This window comes from Cyprinus carpio, chromosome B9 (genome assembly GCF_018340385.1).
Source record: "Cyprinus carpio isolate SPL01 chromosome B9, ASM1834038v1, whole genome shotgun sequence".
NCBI classification, from domain to species: Eukaryota; Metazoa; Chordata; class Actinopteri; order Cypriniformes; family Cyprinidae; genus Cyprinus; species Cyprinus carpio.
In genome coordinates this window covers 9,904,355-9,920,636 of record NC_056605.1, presented here as the reverse complement: position 1 = coordinate 9,920,636, position 16,282 = coordinate 9,904,355, and the positions used below count along the sequence as shown (strand labels likewise).

At 36.4% G+C, this 16,282-nt stretch overlaps 1 protein-coding gene across 1 annotated transcript; it reads right to left on the bottom strand.

Moving 5' to 3' along the window:
* Nucleotides 1-1,132: 1,132 nt before the first annotated feature.
* LOC122134539 (vang-like protein 1) lies at nt 1,133-16,004 on the bottom strand. Its single transcript, XM_042730948.1, has 8 exons — nt 15,930-16,004; nt 8,584-9,018; nt 7,723-7,898; nt 6,661-6,794; nt 5,182-5,217; nt 3,424-3,559; nt 3,080-3,314; nt 1,133-1,837 (listed from the first exon to the last, which is right to left on the bottom strand). Exons 1-8 carry the CDS (start codon nt 16,002-16,004, stop codon nt 1,577-1,579), a joined length of 1,488 nt encoding a protein of 495 aa, XP_042586882.1. The 3' UTR covers nt 1,133-1,576.
* Between the last annotated feature and the right edge of the window lie 278 nt (nt 16,005-16,282).

Sequence of the window (16,282 nt, the reverse complement as noted above, 5' to 3'; positions counted from 1 at the left end):
CCAGAAGGGGGGGGGGGAAGGAAGAAGAAAAGGAAGAAGAAGAAGACAAGGAGGAAGAAGAAGAAGAAGAAGGGGAAGAAGACAAGAAGGAAAAAGAAGAAGAAGAAGAAGAAGAAGAAGAAGAAGAAGAAGAAGAAGAAGAAGAAGAAGAAAGAGAGAAACCCTATTTATTAGCAAGGGTAAAAAGATCAGCAAAAGACATTAAGTGAAAGTGATGTGACATACAGCCAAGTATGGTGACCCCATACTCAGAATTCGTGCTCTGCATTTAACCCATCCAAAGCGCACACACACAGCAGTGAACACACACACACCGGGAACACACACCCGGAGCAGTGGGCAGCCAGTTATGCTGAAAAGTTCTTAACTTTTATTTTTTTCCCACCCAAAAAATAGAAATCGCCTAACAAATTTTCCTGGTCTGATTGGTGTCTGGCTCAGCAATCCAGTGACATTTGTCAATGTTAAAAAGATTAAGATGGCCAATCAAGTCATAGCAGGTGGGGTTTACTGTTCACAGAAGCAGAGTTCTCTAGAGCACGAATTCCAGTGCAAAGCCATCAGGATTAACATCGAAAGAGAGCGAGGTAAAAAGAATGAAGTAAAACATTTTGACAGTTGTTTTAAAATACAAATGTTAAACGGCTGACAGTAATATCCTTATGAGGAACATTTTTCCTCAAATTTTGCCGTTTTGAATTGAAAATATGGTACTATTCACGTGACTCATGTATTTTCAAACTGTATGTGATGAGGCATAATTTGAAAAAAAAAGAGAGAATTTTCAAATAGTTTAAAAAAAAATGATTAGGCTATTTCTCTATATACAATTGGACATAGAATTTTAATGATTCTTTAATGATGATGCACACACACTGAAAAAAATTAAATGTAAAAATACCTTATTCACAATTTAATTAGCACACACAAAAAAAGGGGCAATCTACAAATCACAATTTATTAATCACAAAAAAGGCTGTTTTTTTTTTTCTCACAATATATTACCCATTTTTCTCCAATAAAAATGGTTAGAAATAAAAAAAAAAAATCCAACAGGCTGAAAATGTATGTTTTGGCTATTATACCACTATTATGTATATGGCATTGATAAATGTGACTCTCTAACCCGATCTTTGTGACCTTACTAGATCTTATGCAATTCCAGCTCTGTTGTGATAAACTGAAAAAAAAAAGAAAGAAAAAAAAAAGTCTCACAAACATAGATATCCTAAACAACATCTTCTTGCAAAAGCTTTACCAATGATGCCTCAGTCTGATGCTTATCACAGTTTGTAATTAGCATTTGTTCTATGAAGTAAGAACCATACAGACAAGCAGCACAATCACACCAGTCAGCACTAGGTAATCAGATACACACAGTACATGTATATATTTTTTTGTTTGTTTTTTTCCCTTCTCTGTTCTTGGTAATAACAAATATTGTATCAAAATACATCCATTATGTAAAATGCCATTTATAAACTGTGAAAAAGTGAAAAAGAATTTCAAACAAAATAGCACTAGTCCAAAATTTACAGGTGCAGAAAACCAAACCAAACAAAAGCAACCGAATCCATCAGACGGAGGTCTCAGACTGCAGTTGTAGTACAAACTTGTGAGATTTGGGGTGGACGTACTCCTCACGGAGTTTGAGGTGAGGGATAGCTTTGCTGGTGACCACTAAGCTGAAGTCAGATGATTTGAGCTGGAATTCAGAGCCGTGACGGAGGGGACTGGTGACAGACGCTTCGCTGACCAGCCTCCACTGCCGGGTCTGCCAGCACTCTCTCGTATACTGCAGTGTGGGCCCAGCCATCAGATAGCTCTCCAGAAATGCCTAGCAGGGAACAACAGCACCCATATCTGTTCACTGATGTCTGTCAGATCCTACAGTTAAATTGATTTGATTAGAAGTTGTGTGTAATATTTGGGACTGGGAATTTTTTTATTTATATTTTTGAGCTGAATAATGACACTAATGTCTTTTTAGAATCTGAATTGTCTCCATAATTGATTATTTTCCTGTTTATCACTGTGAAGCTGCTTTGACACAATCTCTATAGAAATAAAGATGAATGAATAAATACTGTATTTTGTTTTGAAACTTTGTGACTGTTTTTAAAAAGTATGTATATCAGTAGTATGAATGAAACTCCCGTGCTGTTACTGTCACGTAACCTACCAGCATGAGTTATGTTGCTTCACCCGCCATTCACAAATCCTCTCTTGTGGCCTCATGGGATAGTAAATTATCCACTGAATGCACATTCTCCAATTTTCCAAAGTAGTAGGTCATCCATTTTCGCCTACTGTTTTACAAATACTAAGAATTTGGACATACTAATCTTTTCAAGTACTGTTTTTCACCTACTATTTAGTATGGATATAGGCATATTCAGATGTAGCAAGAGATATTGATAGTGTATTTGTTGTTGTTGTTGTTGTTGTTGTTTTAAACCAGGCATGCACTACTGGTTCACAGGGCTAGTGAAACTTCTCAAATTCTCAAAATTTAAATGTTATTCCTCATATATGCCAGTCATAAATACATGAAATGGGTAATAAACAGGTTAAGATTTCTGCAAAATCATTGCATGTTTATTAACTATTTTCATTGATTTGATTTCAATTTTAAATAATGATATTAAAACGCATTATTCAAATTGCTTAGAATCAGTGTAAACCATTATTCACATGGTTAAACTATTGCTAGCAATATTTGATTAGTTATGAGCATGGGTTTAAAAACCAATAGGATTTACTGATGCTAAATATATAAACCTGGTTATTATGTATTTAAAACATATTCAGTTTATTAGTACTAGAAAAGAAATCTGTTTTTACCCGTTTTATTTATGTATGACTGACAAATATGCATCATATGTAGTTTATTAGTTTTTATTAAAACTCTGTAATCCAAATGGATGTAAATTGTATATACAATTTGAATATTTAACTTTAAACCTAAATATTTTTTGAGTGTCACTCCTGTTATGGGAACTTGAATTATATATATTTGAGGACATTTTTGATAGTGTCAATTAGGAGATGTTTAGATACATGCCACACAGTGTCTCACCTTTGGAGTCATGTTGTTTGTAATGCAGAATGCCAGATGGGCCTGAATACTGTCCATGCTGTGGCAGTGCTGCTGACGGGTGGTGCGCAGGTATTTCTGCAGTGCTCGAGCCATGGAGGGGAAGATGGCCTGCGCTGCCTCACGTGGATCCATCTCATCTCCTGGCAGCTTCTTTTTCTCCTCCTCCTGCAGCCGTCTAACGTGTGTGAACGCCTCCTCTACTGCCACCACCAGCCTAGAAGGAGAAAATGTTGCATATTAAGATGCAGTAGTTTTCATTGAAACAACAATGTATCACATAATTCTTGTTTCACAAAGTCTGCCCCTCTATAGTTTTCTCTTACCGTGCTCTGCGCTTTCGGACTCTTCTATCATGCTCTGCTTCCTCGTAGTACAGCTCATTGTGGCTGGCGTCTCTCTGTCGTGCGGCAGCTGCTATTTTAGCCCGAGATTGAGCTGTTGCAGTATCGCTACCAGCACCTGGAAAGAGAAAGATTAGCATTGTGACAGAACAGATGCAATTTATAATAATAATAAAAAAAACCTACAAAGTCACTTTGAAATTGTTCTATATTATAAAAAAGACAGATACCTTTGCAGATTATCATGCAAATGTGTAATTCAACAGAAGTCATTATTATGACGATTTAATAAGTAATATAATTATTTTTTATTTTATATTTTTTTTATTTTTTACATTCGCAGTCATTTTATTGTCCGTTTATTTTCTCTCATACAGGTCATATACACTACTGTTCATGAGTTTGGGTTCTGTAAGATGTTTTTTCTTTGAAAGAAAATAATACTTACTATTCTGCAATGATGTTTTTAATAGATCAAAGGTGACAGTAAAAACATTCATGTTACAAAAGATTATTATTGCAAATAAATGCTGCTCAGAACTTTCTATGCATTAAAGAATCTCCCCAACAATTTAATAACAATTACATTTAATAACTTTGCACACTGAAATGACCGAACACGCAGGAAACCTTCATCCACCATTGGATACCTCCTCTGGGCCAATCGTTGTGGGACCTTACAATACCGCATTTTTGATCAAATGAATGCTGCATTCATTTTGAATGCATACATTTATTGCAAAAAAGATCACTGGCAGCCAAGCACATCTTCATGTGGAATAGGGCCATGATGATCACACGTAATACATATTAGCTCTATGTGCATAGTAATGCGGTGAACAGAATTATTTATGCATATTTATCCATATTCAGGTCACAGTTATAATTAATAATGCATGACAAGGGCAGCATGACTTTCCTTGGTAGCAGGGCAGCTTTGGCGATCTCTTCTATAGCTCACTGAATCACCTCCAGACAAATCACATATACTACAAATGGGACCAGCGAATCTTGAAAACCACCCTTCCTTGCTTGTTATTTGTATTTACATATATACACATAAAAATAGGATAAACAAGATACTAAAACTAATTTAACACAAAGAAAAAAAACATGTAGTTGAGTGTACACTATTTCAGAGCGCTTTGAAACCAGGAAAAAAAAAGATGTGGAATTTTTTGGGGGGTGGGGGGGTGGGGTTTTCTTCCTAGTGATGCATTATTAATACTCTGACAATCCGTGCAAAGCACAAAGAGCTACACTCTGCTGATTTTCATATACGCGCACACTCACACTCAAACACACATTCCTGGCCTGGTTCAATAGCCACAGGCATGAAGGAAGTTTTGAGTGCTTAAGGGGTTAACTTGATCCCACGTATGCATCTCTGCATCAAGGTGTACGTGTATGTAATTTTCTTGTGGTGACAGCACATCATGAATTTTAAACAAAGAGAGAGGAAGAGAGGGACAGTGTTTTGAGATATGGGGTGAGGAAGAAATATTGACTTTTTGGACAGATTTTTAGAGCATAGTGAGTGCAAAGATGAGTGCCTTCTTCCAGTAGTCAAGACATGTAGAAGGATTTCTTGATGCAATGGTTTTTTGGATGAGTCTGTGACCTTGTGCACTGTGTTACAATGACTGCATGCACAAGCAAATAAACCACGACGTGGATCACTTGAAAATTCAGTGTCTCGGTGAAAGGATTTTCTGAATGTATTATACAGTATGAACTTACAATCGAAAAGATAGCTTTTCAGTTTGGCTTTAAACTCTGCAGAAAGAAAAGTTACAGAAGATTCGTTAGATGTTGATGGTAACTGAGTCTGACACAGTTGCTGCATTAAAAGTGTGTATGAGTGTTTGTTTTAGCACATCTACACACATTTAATAAATTCAGGACAATATTACTTTACAGCTTATGAGACTTGATGCTTTTAGCTGATTTAACCAACTGTAGATTTTTATCTTCATCCCAAGTATCAACTTTCTCAACTTATCTCAGATTTTTCTATTAAAAATCCTCATGAGGGATACAATTAGAAACAAAATTGGTTATATATAGTAGAAAAAAGCACAGGGTTGGTCAAATACAAAACAAAGAATTTACTTTTTAATTTACAGATATAACGCTCTTTACTGTATGTAAATTGTTATACATATTAATATACAAAGGATAAGGGAATAGTTCACCCAAAAACACAAATTAGTTTAAAATTTACTCAGCCTCAGGCCATCCGAGATGTAGATGAGTTTGTTTCTTTATCAAAACAGATTTGGAGAAATGTAGCATTTCATCACTTGCTCACCAATGGATCCAATGCTGCGATGGGTGCCGTCAGAACGAGAGTCTAAACAGCTGATAAAACATCACAATAATCCATGACTCCAGTCGATCAATCAACATCTTTTAAAGCAAAAACCTGCATGTTTGTAATAAACAAATCTGTCATTGAGATGTTTTTACTTCAAACTATTCCAACTGGCTAAAATACAACTCCTCTATCCATACTGCTTTCTCTAGTGAAAAAGTCACCTTGTCTGAATCAGGAGAGAAATATGCACAGATGAAGCACCGTTAACAAGTGAAAACACCATCCATCAGTAATCAAGAGATGTAATGCTACATTTTGTCAAAATCTGTTCTGATAAGAAACAAATTCATGTATATCTTAGATGTCTTGACGGTGAGTACATTTCTAGCAAATTTTAATTTTTGCTTGAATTTTGGTATTCCTTTAACAGCAGTAAGTAAACCCAGCAATGAATGTATTGTGATTCAGTGCATGCTTTAAAATGACATTTAAAATGAAATGCATTAAAAGCTCATGTCAAGTTGTACTGAGGTTTACCAATTGTAAGGGTTTGCATTTAACATGGATTGCACTTCTCAGATGATTTGACTTTGGACGAACATGCTGAAAAAGATTCATGTTGAAATCTCTGACATTTGATTGGCAGTTTGTGACACTGATCTTTTCTAAAACTAGAAGAGACATGTTGCATTACTTTTTCTCAGGACAATAATCTGTGAAGCAGGAGACGTAGGCTCTCATTTCTGTCTAAGAGAAACATTTGACGTACAGTATTAAGGACATCTCAATTTTGATGCCTTTCCTATTTAGGGATTCCAAAATGACTTCAGAATGTATTTGTCAAGAGAACAATAAGAGTCAGGTCAGAAAACAGACAGTGATTTTACACAGATTAAACTCACCATCTACATTATAGACTTTTAGCCCAGCCAGATGTTTAGCTGCCCTGGACTTTGCAGCCATCAGTAGGGCAGGGTTGTGGACTGAGAAATCCTTATAATAGTGTTCAAGAATTACCTGGGCTGCCCGCTGAATGCTACAGAGAGAGAGAGAGAGAGAGAGAGACAGAATCCCATCATGTATTTCATTAAACAGAGTCATTGGATGTCAGATAACAATAGATTTTATTCTGCTTTGTGTGTGTGTGTGCACTGTCACTTGATTCTGAAGCTACACTGGATCAAAAATGTTCAGCCAATGAAACAATGAGAGCAAGAACAAAGGAAAGCGATGGGCAGGAGAGAGGAAGGGAGAGGGGAAGTAACGCAGGGCAAAGTAGGGAGTGTCTGTAATGGAGTGATTAATGGACCTTTTTCCCTTGGCCCAACCTCAACTCATTATTAATGCATTAAACAGTGCACACACACACACACACACACACACACACACACACACACACACACACACACACACAACACACACACACACACACACACACACACACACACACACACACACACACACAGTTTTGTGTACACAGACGAGTACATATAATATCTCAGCAAGAAAGCAGCTCAGCCATATAATCAGTTCTGAAAAATATTTCTGTGTTAATATATATAGTTGGTTTGCAGTATTAAAACAGTATTAAAATAAAGGATATTCAATGATTCTTATGTTTCAATGTAGAATCAAAATCAATTCTTCTAATCAAAAAACATTTTCACTGTAGTGTATATGCTTATATATTCTCTAAAAGGTTCCTCAGGCTGGTTCCTTACTGGTTTCTAGATTCTTGAACACATCAATAAATAAATGGTTTACTACAGAACTAGACCATTAAAATGATTTTCTAATGTAAAACATTTAGGTTTTGTACAACTTTTTAGTATTAGTTGGAACCTTTAATTTGAAGTGACTTCCTCTTTCTTTTTACTTTTTACTAAAGAGCATGCAACAGACCATCAAACAGCATATTATAGTCATTTTAATCAAAGTTTGGTCATTTGTTTTCAGCTGGGCACCTGAGCTGTCCCAGGTTATAGTGGTGAGTCTCTCCATCGGTGGAGCGCACGACACAGAGAGAAAAGCAGGGCTGCAGATGTCGGATCTCCAGCAGAACCACTGCCAGGTAATGGATGAACAGCAGAGCATCCACCAATGATACTGCAAACTGCACTATGCCCTGGTAGTTCTCATCCTGTCAAGCACATATAGTAAAGCAGTAAGCAAAGGGAATCAAAATGACCTGCACTAAATTCAGTAATGTTCTTCAAAGAAAAGACATCCTGTTTTATCTTTATTTTCCGTGTTATAAAATAGTTTAATAATTTATTAAATTATTACTTTTCAACAAAGACACTTTAATTGATCAAAAGTGGCATTAAAGACATGTTACAAAAGATTGTATTTGAAATAAAAGCTGTTAATTTTAACTTTCTCTTTATCAAAGAATCCTGTAAAAAAAAGTATAATGATTTTCAACAATGATAATAAGAAGAAATGTTTCTTGAGCACCAAATCATCACATCAAAATGATTCCTGAAGGATCGTGTGACACTGAAGACTGGAATAGTGGCTGCTGAAAACCCAGCTTTACCATCACACACGCAGGAATAAATAACATTTTAAAATATATTAAAATAGAAAAACAATCATTTAAGTTAAATGAAGTTCTTAGTCTAAATTTAGGTTATACTATAAGTGAAGTGAGTAATTTCAGTGCCAGTAGCATCACAAAAATAATGATCCACGTTCAAAGGTGTGCATATCTGTATTTATTTCAACAGCTGAAACTATCCATTTTATATTCACACAATCACAATCTACAAATCTCAACACGTTTCTCTTGACTCTTTATGGTCACTACACACATTTGCCCATACCTGCGAGTCCAAGATGCGCACTCCAAAGAACAGCCAGTAGGAGAGCAGCAGGAGGAGCGTGAGTAACCCCAGCAGGGCGCGGAACACTGCTATCCGGGGCAGGGAGGCTCGTGCCGGTCGCACAAGCAGCGCCCAACCAGCCAGCAACAGAATGAGGAGCTTGAATGCCAGCGAAAGAAACAGGCCCTCACAGGCAGTACCACAAGCCTGCAGGCGCTCCGGCCACATCAGCTGGGGCAGCACCAGGAAGGACAGTGGGGTGATCAGAACCAGCAGGCCCAGGACAAGGGTGAGGGCCAAAGGAAGGAAGCGTACACAGTTCAGTTTCTCTACTGGACCTTCCGTCTCCTTCCCGAAGCCAGCCAAATCCTCTTGAGACAAGCTGTGGTCTGAAGTTCCGGTGACCGCTGTGGTGGTTTCGCCCCAGTTGTCATCCTGTCAAGAGGTGGGAAGGGATCAGCGATATATCATGCACATAAAAAATTCAACACACTCCTAAAAGTCCTTATCTCAGACACCCAAACCCAGCACTCAGGATCGTAATACAGAAAAAGACACATTTACAGCTTTGGATTTGCCCACTTTTCCATCCCTGTTGGTGAGATGACAAAAATCTGCTTCACGGCTAATTCAGACAGACAGTACGGAAATACCCAGGTCTCCCTCATCAACATATATTTATGACAAATACCCAAAACGGACATACATCTGCATATAAATGAACCTGAGAACTGAGAGACAGACTAACAACAAAAGAGAACTTTCTAACAGCAGGATGTCTGAGTGAATGCCAGTAGAATGTGAAATGCAGTGCAGATTAGAATTCCATGCACTAAGGATGGTAATTCATCTGCAATTATTTATATATTTATTGGGCTTATTTATGCATCTATTTGCATGAATAGAAGCTGTATTTTGTATGGTAATGTAGTTTAATGAATATAATCTGAATTGAGAAGTTTTCAATTCATGTAAATGACAGCAATAGTATTATCATAATAATAACAGACATAAAATACAGCTGCATGCAAGCAATTACTGAGCCAAACATCGACTATATTTAAGCTCAATTCAATGAGTTTAGGAACAACACTGATGCAACTCCGCAATATGACAGACCTTGCATAACCTGGTTTTGTTAGATTCAAAGAACCATGGGCCAAAGGAATAAGACAACTAACAAATACGATAATATGTGACAAAAGAAAAGGGATTATTAGTAGGTGTCAGAATATAAAAAAAATTTAAAGTGAGCATATCGTCTGACAGTTTCAGCTCAAAAAAAAAAACAAGGAAAATAAAAGAATTTCCCTTTTTGTTACACAGTTTAGAGTTTGTGCCAACCCTTTAGGGGTCATCATCAGAAGTGAGGAAATGGCAGATGGAAAAGGTTAAAGAAGCAAAGCGTGTTGTAAAAGTTGGTGGAAACACAAACACAGATGCACATGAACTTTTTTATTAAAAAGAAAAGCCCATCAGATGAAGTCACAGGATCAACCTCCAAAAGTGTTTTGCTACAACCAGAGGCAGCTACTAGTGTAAAATAATCATTATATGCAATAAACACATTTACACTCACATTTTTGAGCACTAAAGTCTCACACAGCTACCTCAAACTACAGTCATATCTCTTCATTTTTTCTACCACCAAAATTTTTAGTTTTACTTGACCATTTTCCACCTCCTTTTTGACCCCTAAAATTATACTGTTTTTGCTACTATACCTTTCAGACTTCAAAACAACTTTTGAAATGATTGGCTTCCCATATGTGAAATAAAATATTCAACTAAAAATAATAACAATTTCTATTAGTGGGTTTCATCCTTCTTTAATAACAGTCTCACAGTTGAAAAGGTTCACACAGCAAGCCGGGCTGAACTGTACTTTATAAACTGTTAGATTTGACTGAAATGATCACAATGGTCAGGTTTAGGGATGTGGGGAAGGTGCGTATTATACAGTATGTACGCCAAAATGTGGGTCATATGCATGCCAACAAAGTGCATATCGTATACACGAAAAAATGTATTTTATTTGCATGCCAAACACTTGCGTCTCGTATGCACGCTGAAGTCAGTTTCTGCGCATAAATAGCACGCAAAACACACACAAAAAAATTGTGATATTGATACACATTTTCCTGAGACCGAGCTCAAAGAGACAATGAAATGAAGGTGAATAAATGATAACAGACTTTTCATTTTTGGTTCAACTTGCTCCTTACTTTTATTACATTTACATTTATGCATTTAGCAGACGCTTTTATCCAGAGCGACTTACATTGCATTCAGGCTAACATTTTTTTACCTTGCCCAAGTACAACAATATTATATTTTACAAGTTATTTTATTTTACTGCCGTATATTTCCACAATATTTTCACAAAGATTATTTTTTTAAATGAGGCCTTTGTTAACTGAATAACTCTTATGAGCTGATTCTTTGCGACCAGAGGGCAGACTATTTTACAGTACTGCGGTCTGATCTGTTCCATTTTGCCCACAGTCCCACACTGCTGAATGTGCTTCCCCCACTGAGAGAGACAAAAGAAGCACACAGCGCAGCTAATAGTGTGTGTTTGCATGTGTGTTAGTGTTCTGCTTGACTCGAATACAGCTCATTTCCCCCTCACAGAGCCACAGTCTGAGCTGTACCACAGAAAGAAAAGCAGGAAGCGAGGGAGTGGTAAACAAGTGTGAGAAACTCCTACATCTCTCTCTTCTCCACCCTCCATCCTATTCCTCTTATTTTTTCCAAAATAAACCTGCATAGATGTGTTTCTCAGGTTCACAACTCCAAATGAAAATGAACATAACGAATATGGACATGAATTACAGACATGGCTATTAGCACAATGATTTAAAATAATATTCCGTAGTATCTGACAGCTTTCGACAGAGTTTAACTTGATTTTGAATCAACTTGTATTGAACCCGTGACATTCCTTTTAACAGACGTTGGCTTTGAAAAGTTAGAAGCTGCATTAGATAAGGATTACATATCTCATTATGACTCTGGGCTATTAGCTTCCGTGAGAAGCGAGATAAATCAAAGTCAAACAGTCCTGAGTGAGTGAGTTGGGGGAAGGGGAGGAACTAAAAAAGACATCTGTCATTGGTGATGACGCTCTGATAGAGGCTATGTCTTTAACATAAGTCTGTTTTTTTTTTTTGAGTGGGTTTATTGTTAAATGCATGAAATAATGTCTGTGAATTAACACAAGCTAAAGACATTTTCATGTTTATTGTATAAAATACATCAGTAATACCCCGTTGTGCTTTTTTAGTGTTTTACTTGTCTTGGAAAAAAGGCCACTTGTTAACAAGTGTTTAAATGGGACTACAGAAGTTGTCATGGACGAACAGGGTAAACTTATCTACTACTCTGATTTTAACAGCCTCATTGTGTTTACAATCACACTTTTGCAAACTATTTTAACTCAATCTCTTAGGGAAAATTCTTTAAAAAAAGACTGAAAGAATTGTCAGAAGCTTAATGGTGGTGATTTTCACATCATGCGACCGTGGTGTAGTTCGTATATAGCTTAAGCTTACACTTAGCTTTTTTTCTGGTGATTGTTTAAAAATTCATAAATGTTGTGTTCATATGTAAACATTGCCATGATGAACAAAATGTGTAAGAATCATAAACGTTGTCACAGAACTTATTTTTGTAATAATCCAAAATCCAATGAAACAATCAAACTTTTTTTTGCTAACTTCAGGACTGATCTACAAAGATACATAATCACTACAGGACTCTTTGGAGGTATTACATTATCAGACAACATCATAATGTGCCTGAAAAATACTGAAAAGGCTTAAAGACCAAACCAATTTTTTGTAACAATGGATAAATCTATGTAGCCTTTGAAATTCAGCCAATCAAATTACAAAGCCAGAGCTATCTGCTTTATAAATAAAACTGACTTTAGCAAGTAAGACACACACTCAAACAAGGGCACAACAAGCAAAACATAAATATAGACCCTTTAGCAAGTAAGTAATGACTTACATGCTTGCTATTCCAAGTCATTCTCTTCACTAACGTCTAAAGTTTCCTCACTAGAGAAAACATTCCAGAGGCCCAGGCTGAATGACAGGAAGACGAAAGAAGAGCCAACATAGACCTGACAGCCGTTCAAGGGCATGGCATTAACCTTTTAGTGGTGCCAGGGGCTTTCCCCGATTTACTATGATATTTTTACCAAATATACCAGTGTATATTTCCTCCTTTATATATGAGTGATCTGCCCAGTTTGGGTCAGTAATATTTTATTGAAGTCTCTTATGCTCATCAGTTTGATCAATTATTTGATCAAAAATACATCAATATTGTGAAAAATATTACAATTTAAAATAACTTTGTTCGATTTTAATATATCTTAAAATGTATTTAATTCCTGTGAAGGCAAAGTTAAATTTTCGGAAGCCCTTACTCAATTCTTCACAGTCACACGATTCTTCAGAAAACATTGTAATATGCTAATTTTCTGCTGTTATTATCAATTATTATTGATGCTCAGTTAATAATGCTTCTTATTACTGTCAATGTTTTTTTTTTTTTTTTTTTAAAGGTTTATGCCGCTTTTTGTGGAAACCATGATACATTTATTTTCAGGATTATTTGATAGATAAAATTGCTGATTAGAAATATTCAAAAAAGTACTGTTAAAAAAAAGTAGAACTTTTGAACTGTGTATGAATAGAATTTTATTCAGTATTGATTTATAAAATATAATGCACTAAAATCCTTAGCTAAGTCTAATCAATCAGAATTCCTCCATGTCTTAAAGTCTTTTCGAGCAGAAATGTACAGCATTTAAACACACACACACACACACACACACACACACACACACACACACACACACAAACACACACACACACACATTTTTCTGCACAAATATTTTGCACAAATTAATGTAGACAGACATGAGGACCTATAAAAACTTTGTGTGCCTTTTGCCCCTGAGGGAGAGCCAAGTAGGTCAGAATAACTGAGACCCAGTAGGAAGTACAAAGCGACGTCCCTTCATACTGAGATGTATGTCACTCCTGTTTTCCATATCTGTCTATACCACAAAACCCCCTCCTTAAACACACACACACACACACACACACACACACACACACACACACACACACACACACACACACACACACGTTACCACTCGTATTCTGTCATTTCCCTTTTTCATTGTCTCTCTGATTCCAGCACAGTCACCTCACCTTCCCTGGGACCTGATTGTTTCCTTTACATATGTGTTTTATATAACTCAAATGCAGCTATATGCCAGAATATAACCGATGATAACCAACATCACAGGAAAACTGATATATAAATTTTAGGCTTGTTTCACACTACATGCTCATAGCAGCAAATATTTATTTTGCTCATAAAGTTTCACTATTGAGGCTATTTTTCCCACTTCTAAGTGTGCTGAATGCAGCGGAAAATACATTGAAAACACTATAACCCATTTTATTAACACATTTTACATTATTGGCTTTTATAAAGAAAGACAAAATAACAGAGTCATCTACTTGACATTTCACAAAAATACATCTATCTGCCTTCATTACATTTAAACACTGACAGGCAGCCGAACACCGCAAATCATTAGAGTCAATCCAGATCATTTAAGAAGTTTATAGAGTTCGAGTTCCATATGAATTATTATTTGGATGTAAATGTGATCCACCTTGCTCACAATCACATAATTCTCATTACACACACCTTTGGTTAACCAAAAATCCCTTTTGTTTCTGTATAAAGCTGCAGCTCTTTTATGCATTAGGAACACAGTTAGTGTGAAAGCACAATGAGAGCCTGCTATGGCAGTTAAGCTGCAGCACAGCTTGTGTACTGTTGTTATGCATGCGGTGTGAAACAGCATGAACCACATCTGGGACTTGCTTTTACAATGGCGCGCTAGTGGGGCAAGCAGACTGGAGGCTAAAAAAAACACAAATGTGAAGCTTTGTGATTTTGATAAAGGATAATTATACATGAATAATAAATCATTAGTTTGAGCTGTAAATGACTTTTTGATGTGGGGCTTCTTTTCTTTGAGGTTCTTTGCTTTAATCTGTCAAAACACTGAGCACTTCACAAATGAGTTCCTCTGGCGGCACATAACATTCAATAAATATAATGCATTTTTCTATTTTATGGAGCATGTCACTGTCTGAAATCCCCATTATCCTCTTTACTCTGTTAACTATGCTTGTGTGTTTGCTGAGCTGCGGTCAGGATGACGTCCTCACCCCATCACATACAGTCTCATCACATACATTCTGCACAAATGCATATGCAAAAACAACAAGAATGTTTGTATTTGTGCATCTACACTGTATGTATACAATGATGTGCATGCGAAATTGGTTTGCAATGCTGCAATGAGTGAATAAGGATAAGAAAATTACTTAATATATATACACATAAAATATCAACTTACAGTTCAAAAGTTTGGGGTCAGTAAGACTTTTTAATGTTTATAATTGAAATCTCTTAGATTCACCAAGGTTGCATTTTTGATTTGATCACAATACAGGTAAAACAGATAATATTTGAATATTACTACAATTTTAAATAACTATTTTCTATTTTAATATATTTAAAAATACATATTATTCTGTGATGGCAAAAGCTGAATTTTCAGCAGTCATTACTCCAGTATTCATGTCCACGTGATTCTTACAGAAATCAGTATATATGCTGATTTGTTGCTCAATAAATATTTATTATTTATATATCTATTTATTGAACCATCTGTACTGCCTAATACTGTTTTATGTAAACAAAGATACCTTTTTCCTTCAGGATTCTATGATGAATAGAAAGTTTTTTAAAAGAACTCTCATTTATTTAAAATAGAATCTGATCAACTAAATTATCAACTTGAAAAAAGTAATTTCCTAAACTAAATAAACGTACTGACTCCAAATTTTGGAACGGTACTGTAATATTAATGTAATATTTGTTATATAAAAATATAATAGATATTTTATAAAATATTTATATTATATAGATTATCAATATTTGATATAAATCTGGAGACTGGTTTACAAGTAGAAAGCAACATGCTTTGATTTGCTAAAATATTTTTAATATTAAATCAGTAATTCCAATATGACCATTTCATTTTTCCTTTAACAGCCAAACGTCACAGTCCCCAGCTCCCAGCCCTCTGTTGTTTTACTCTAATCCTCATCAGTCTGTATAGTGTGTTTTTCTGAGAAGGTGTTTTATTCAAGCAACTCACAGGTTCTGTTCCCCTGGAGTAACTTAGTGAATCTACATCAATGGCCCTCAAATCTATTTAGTGTTTGACTCACGTTCACCTGGGCGTCTGTGGGGGCGGAGCTCTGATCCGCGGCTGCTTGTGGCTGAGCTGATGATGGCACTGATGGTGACATTTTTGTCTGAGCGCGCTGCTGCTGTCTCGGCTGTGTGATTTGGGTGCCGATCCCGCTTGCTGCTCCGTTCACTGCACGAGAGAGACACACACAGCGATGTAGGTGAGGGAAACGCTGTCGTCCATGGCGATGGGAGCGGGAAAACACACTCAGAACTAATGACAGTATAACCTCCATCATCATTCTCCCTCCTCATCCTCTTACTGACATGTGCGCTGGCTTCCTCTAGCACTGTCTCGCACATGCCCGAGCTGGGGCATCTGGTGCAAACTGGGTTA

Bases quoted from the DNA above. Each gene is read 5' to 3' on its own strand.
- LOC122134539 (XM_042730948.1), bottom strand. From the start codon at position 16,004: ATGTCACCATCAGTGCCATCATCAGCTCAGCCACAAGCAGCCGCGGAT. The intron at 9,019-15,929 runs GTGAACGTGAGT...ACCTCTTGACAG, and splicing joins CCGCCCCCACAGACGCCCAG to GATGACAACTGGGGCGAAAC. The intron at 7,899-8,583 runs GTATGGGCAAAT...TGTGCTTGACAG, and splicing joins TGCGCATCTTGGACTCGCAG to GATGAGAACTACCAGGGCAT.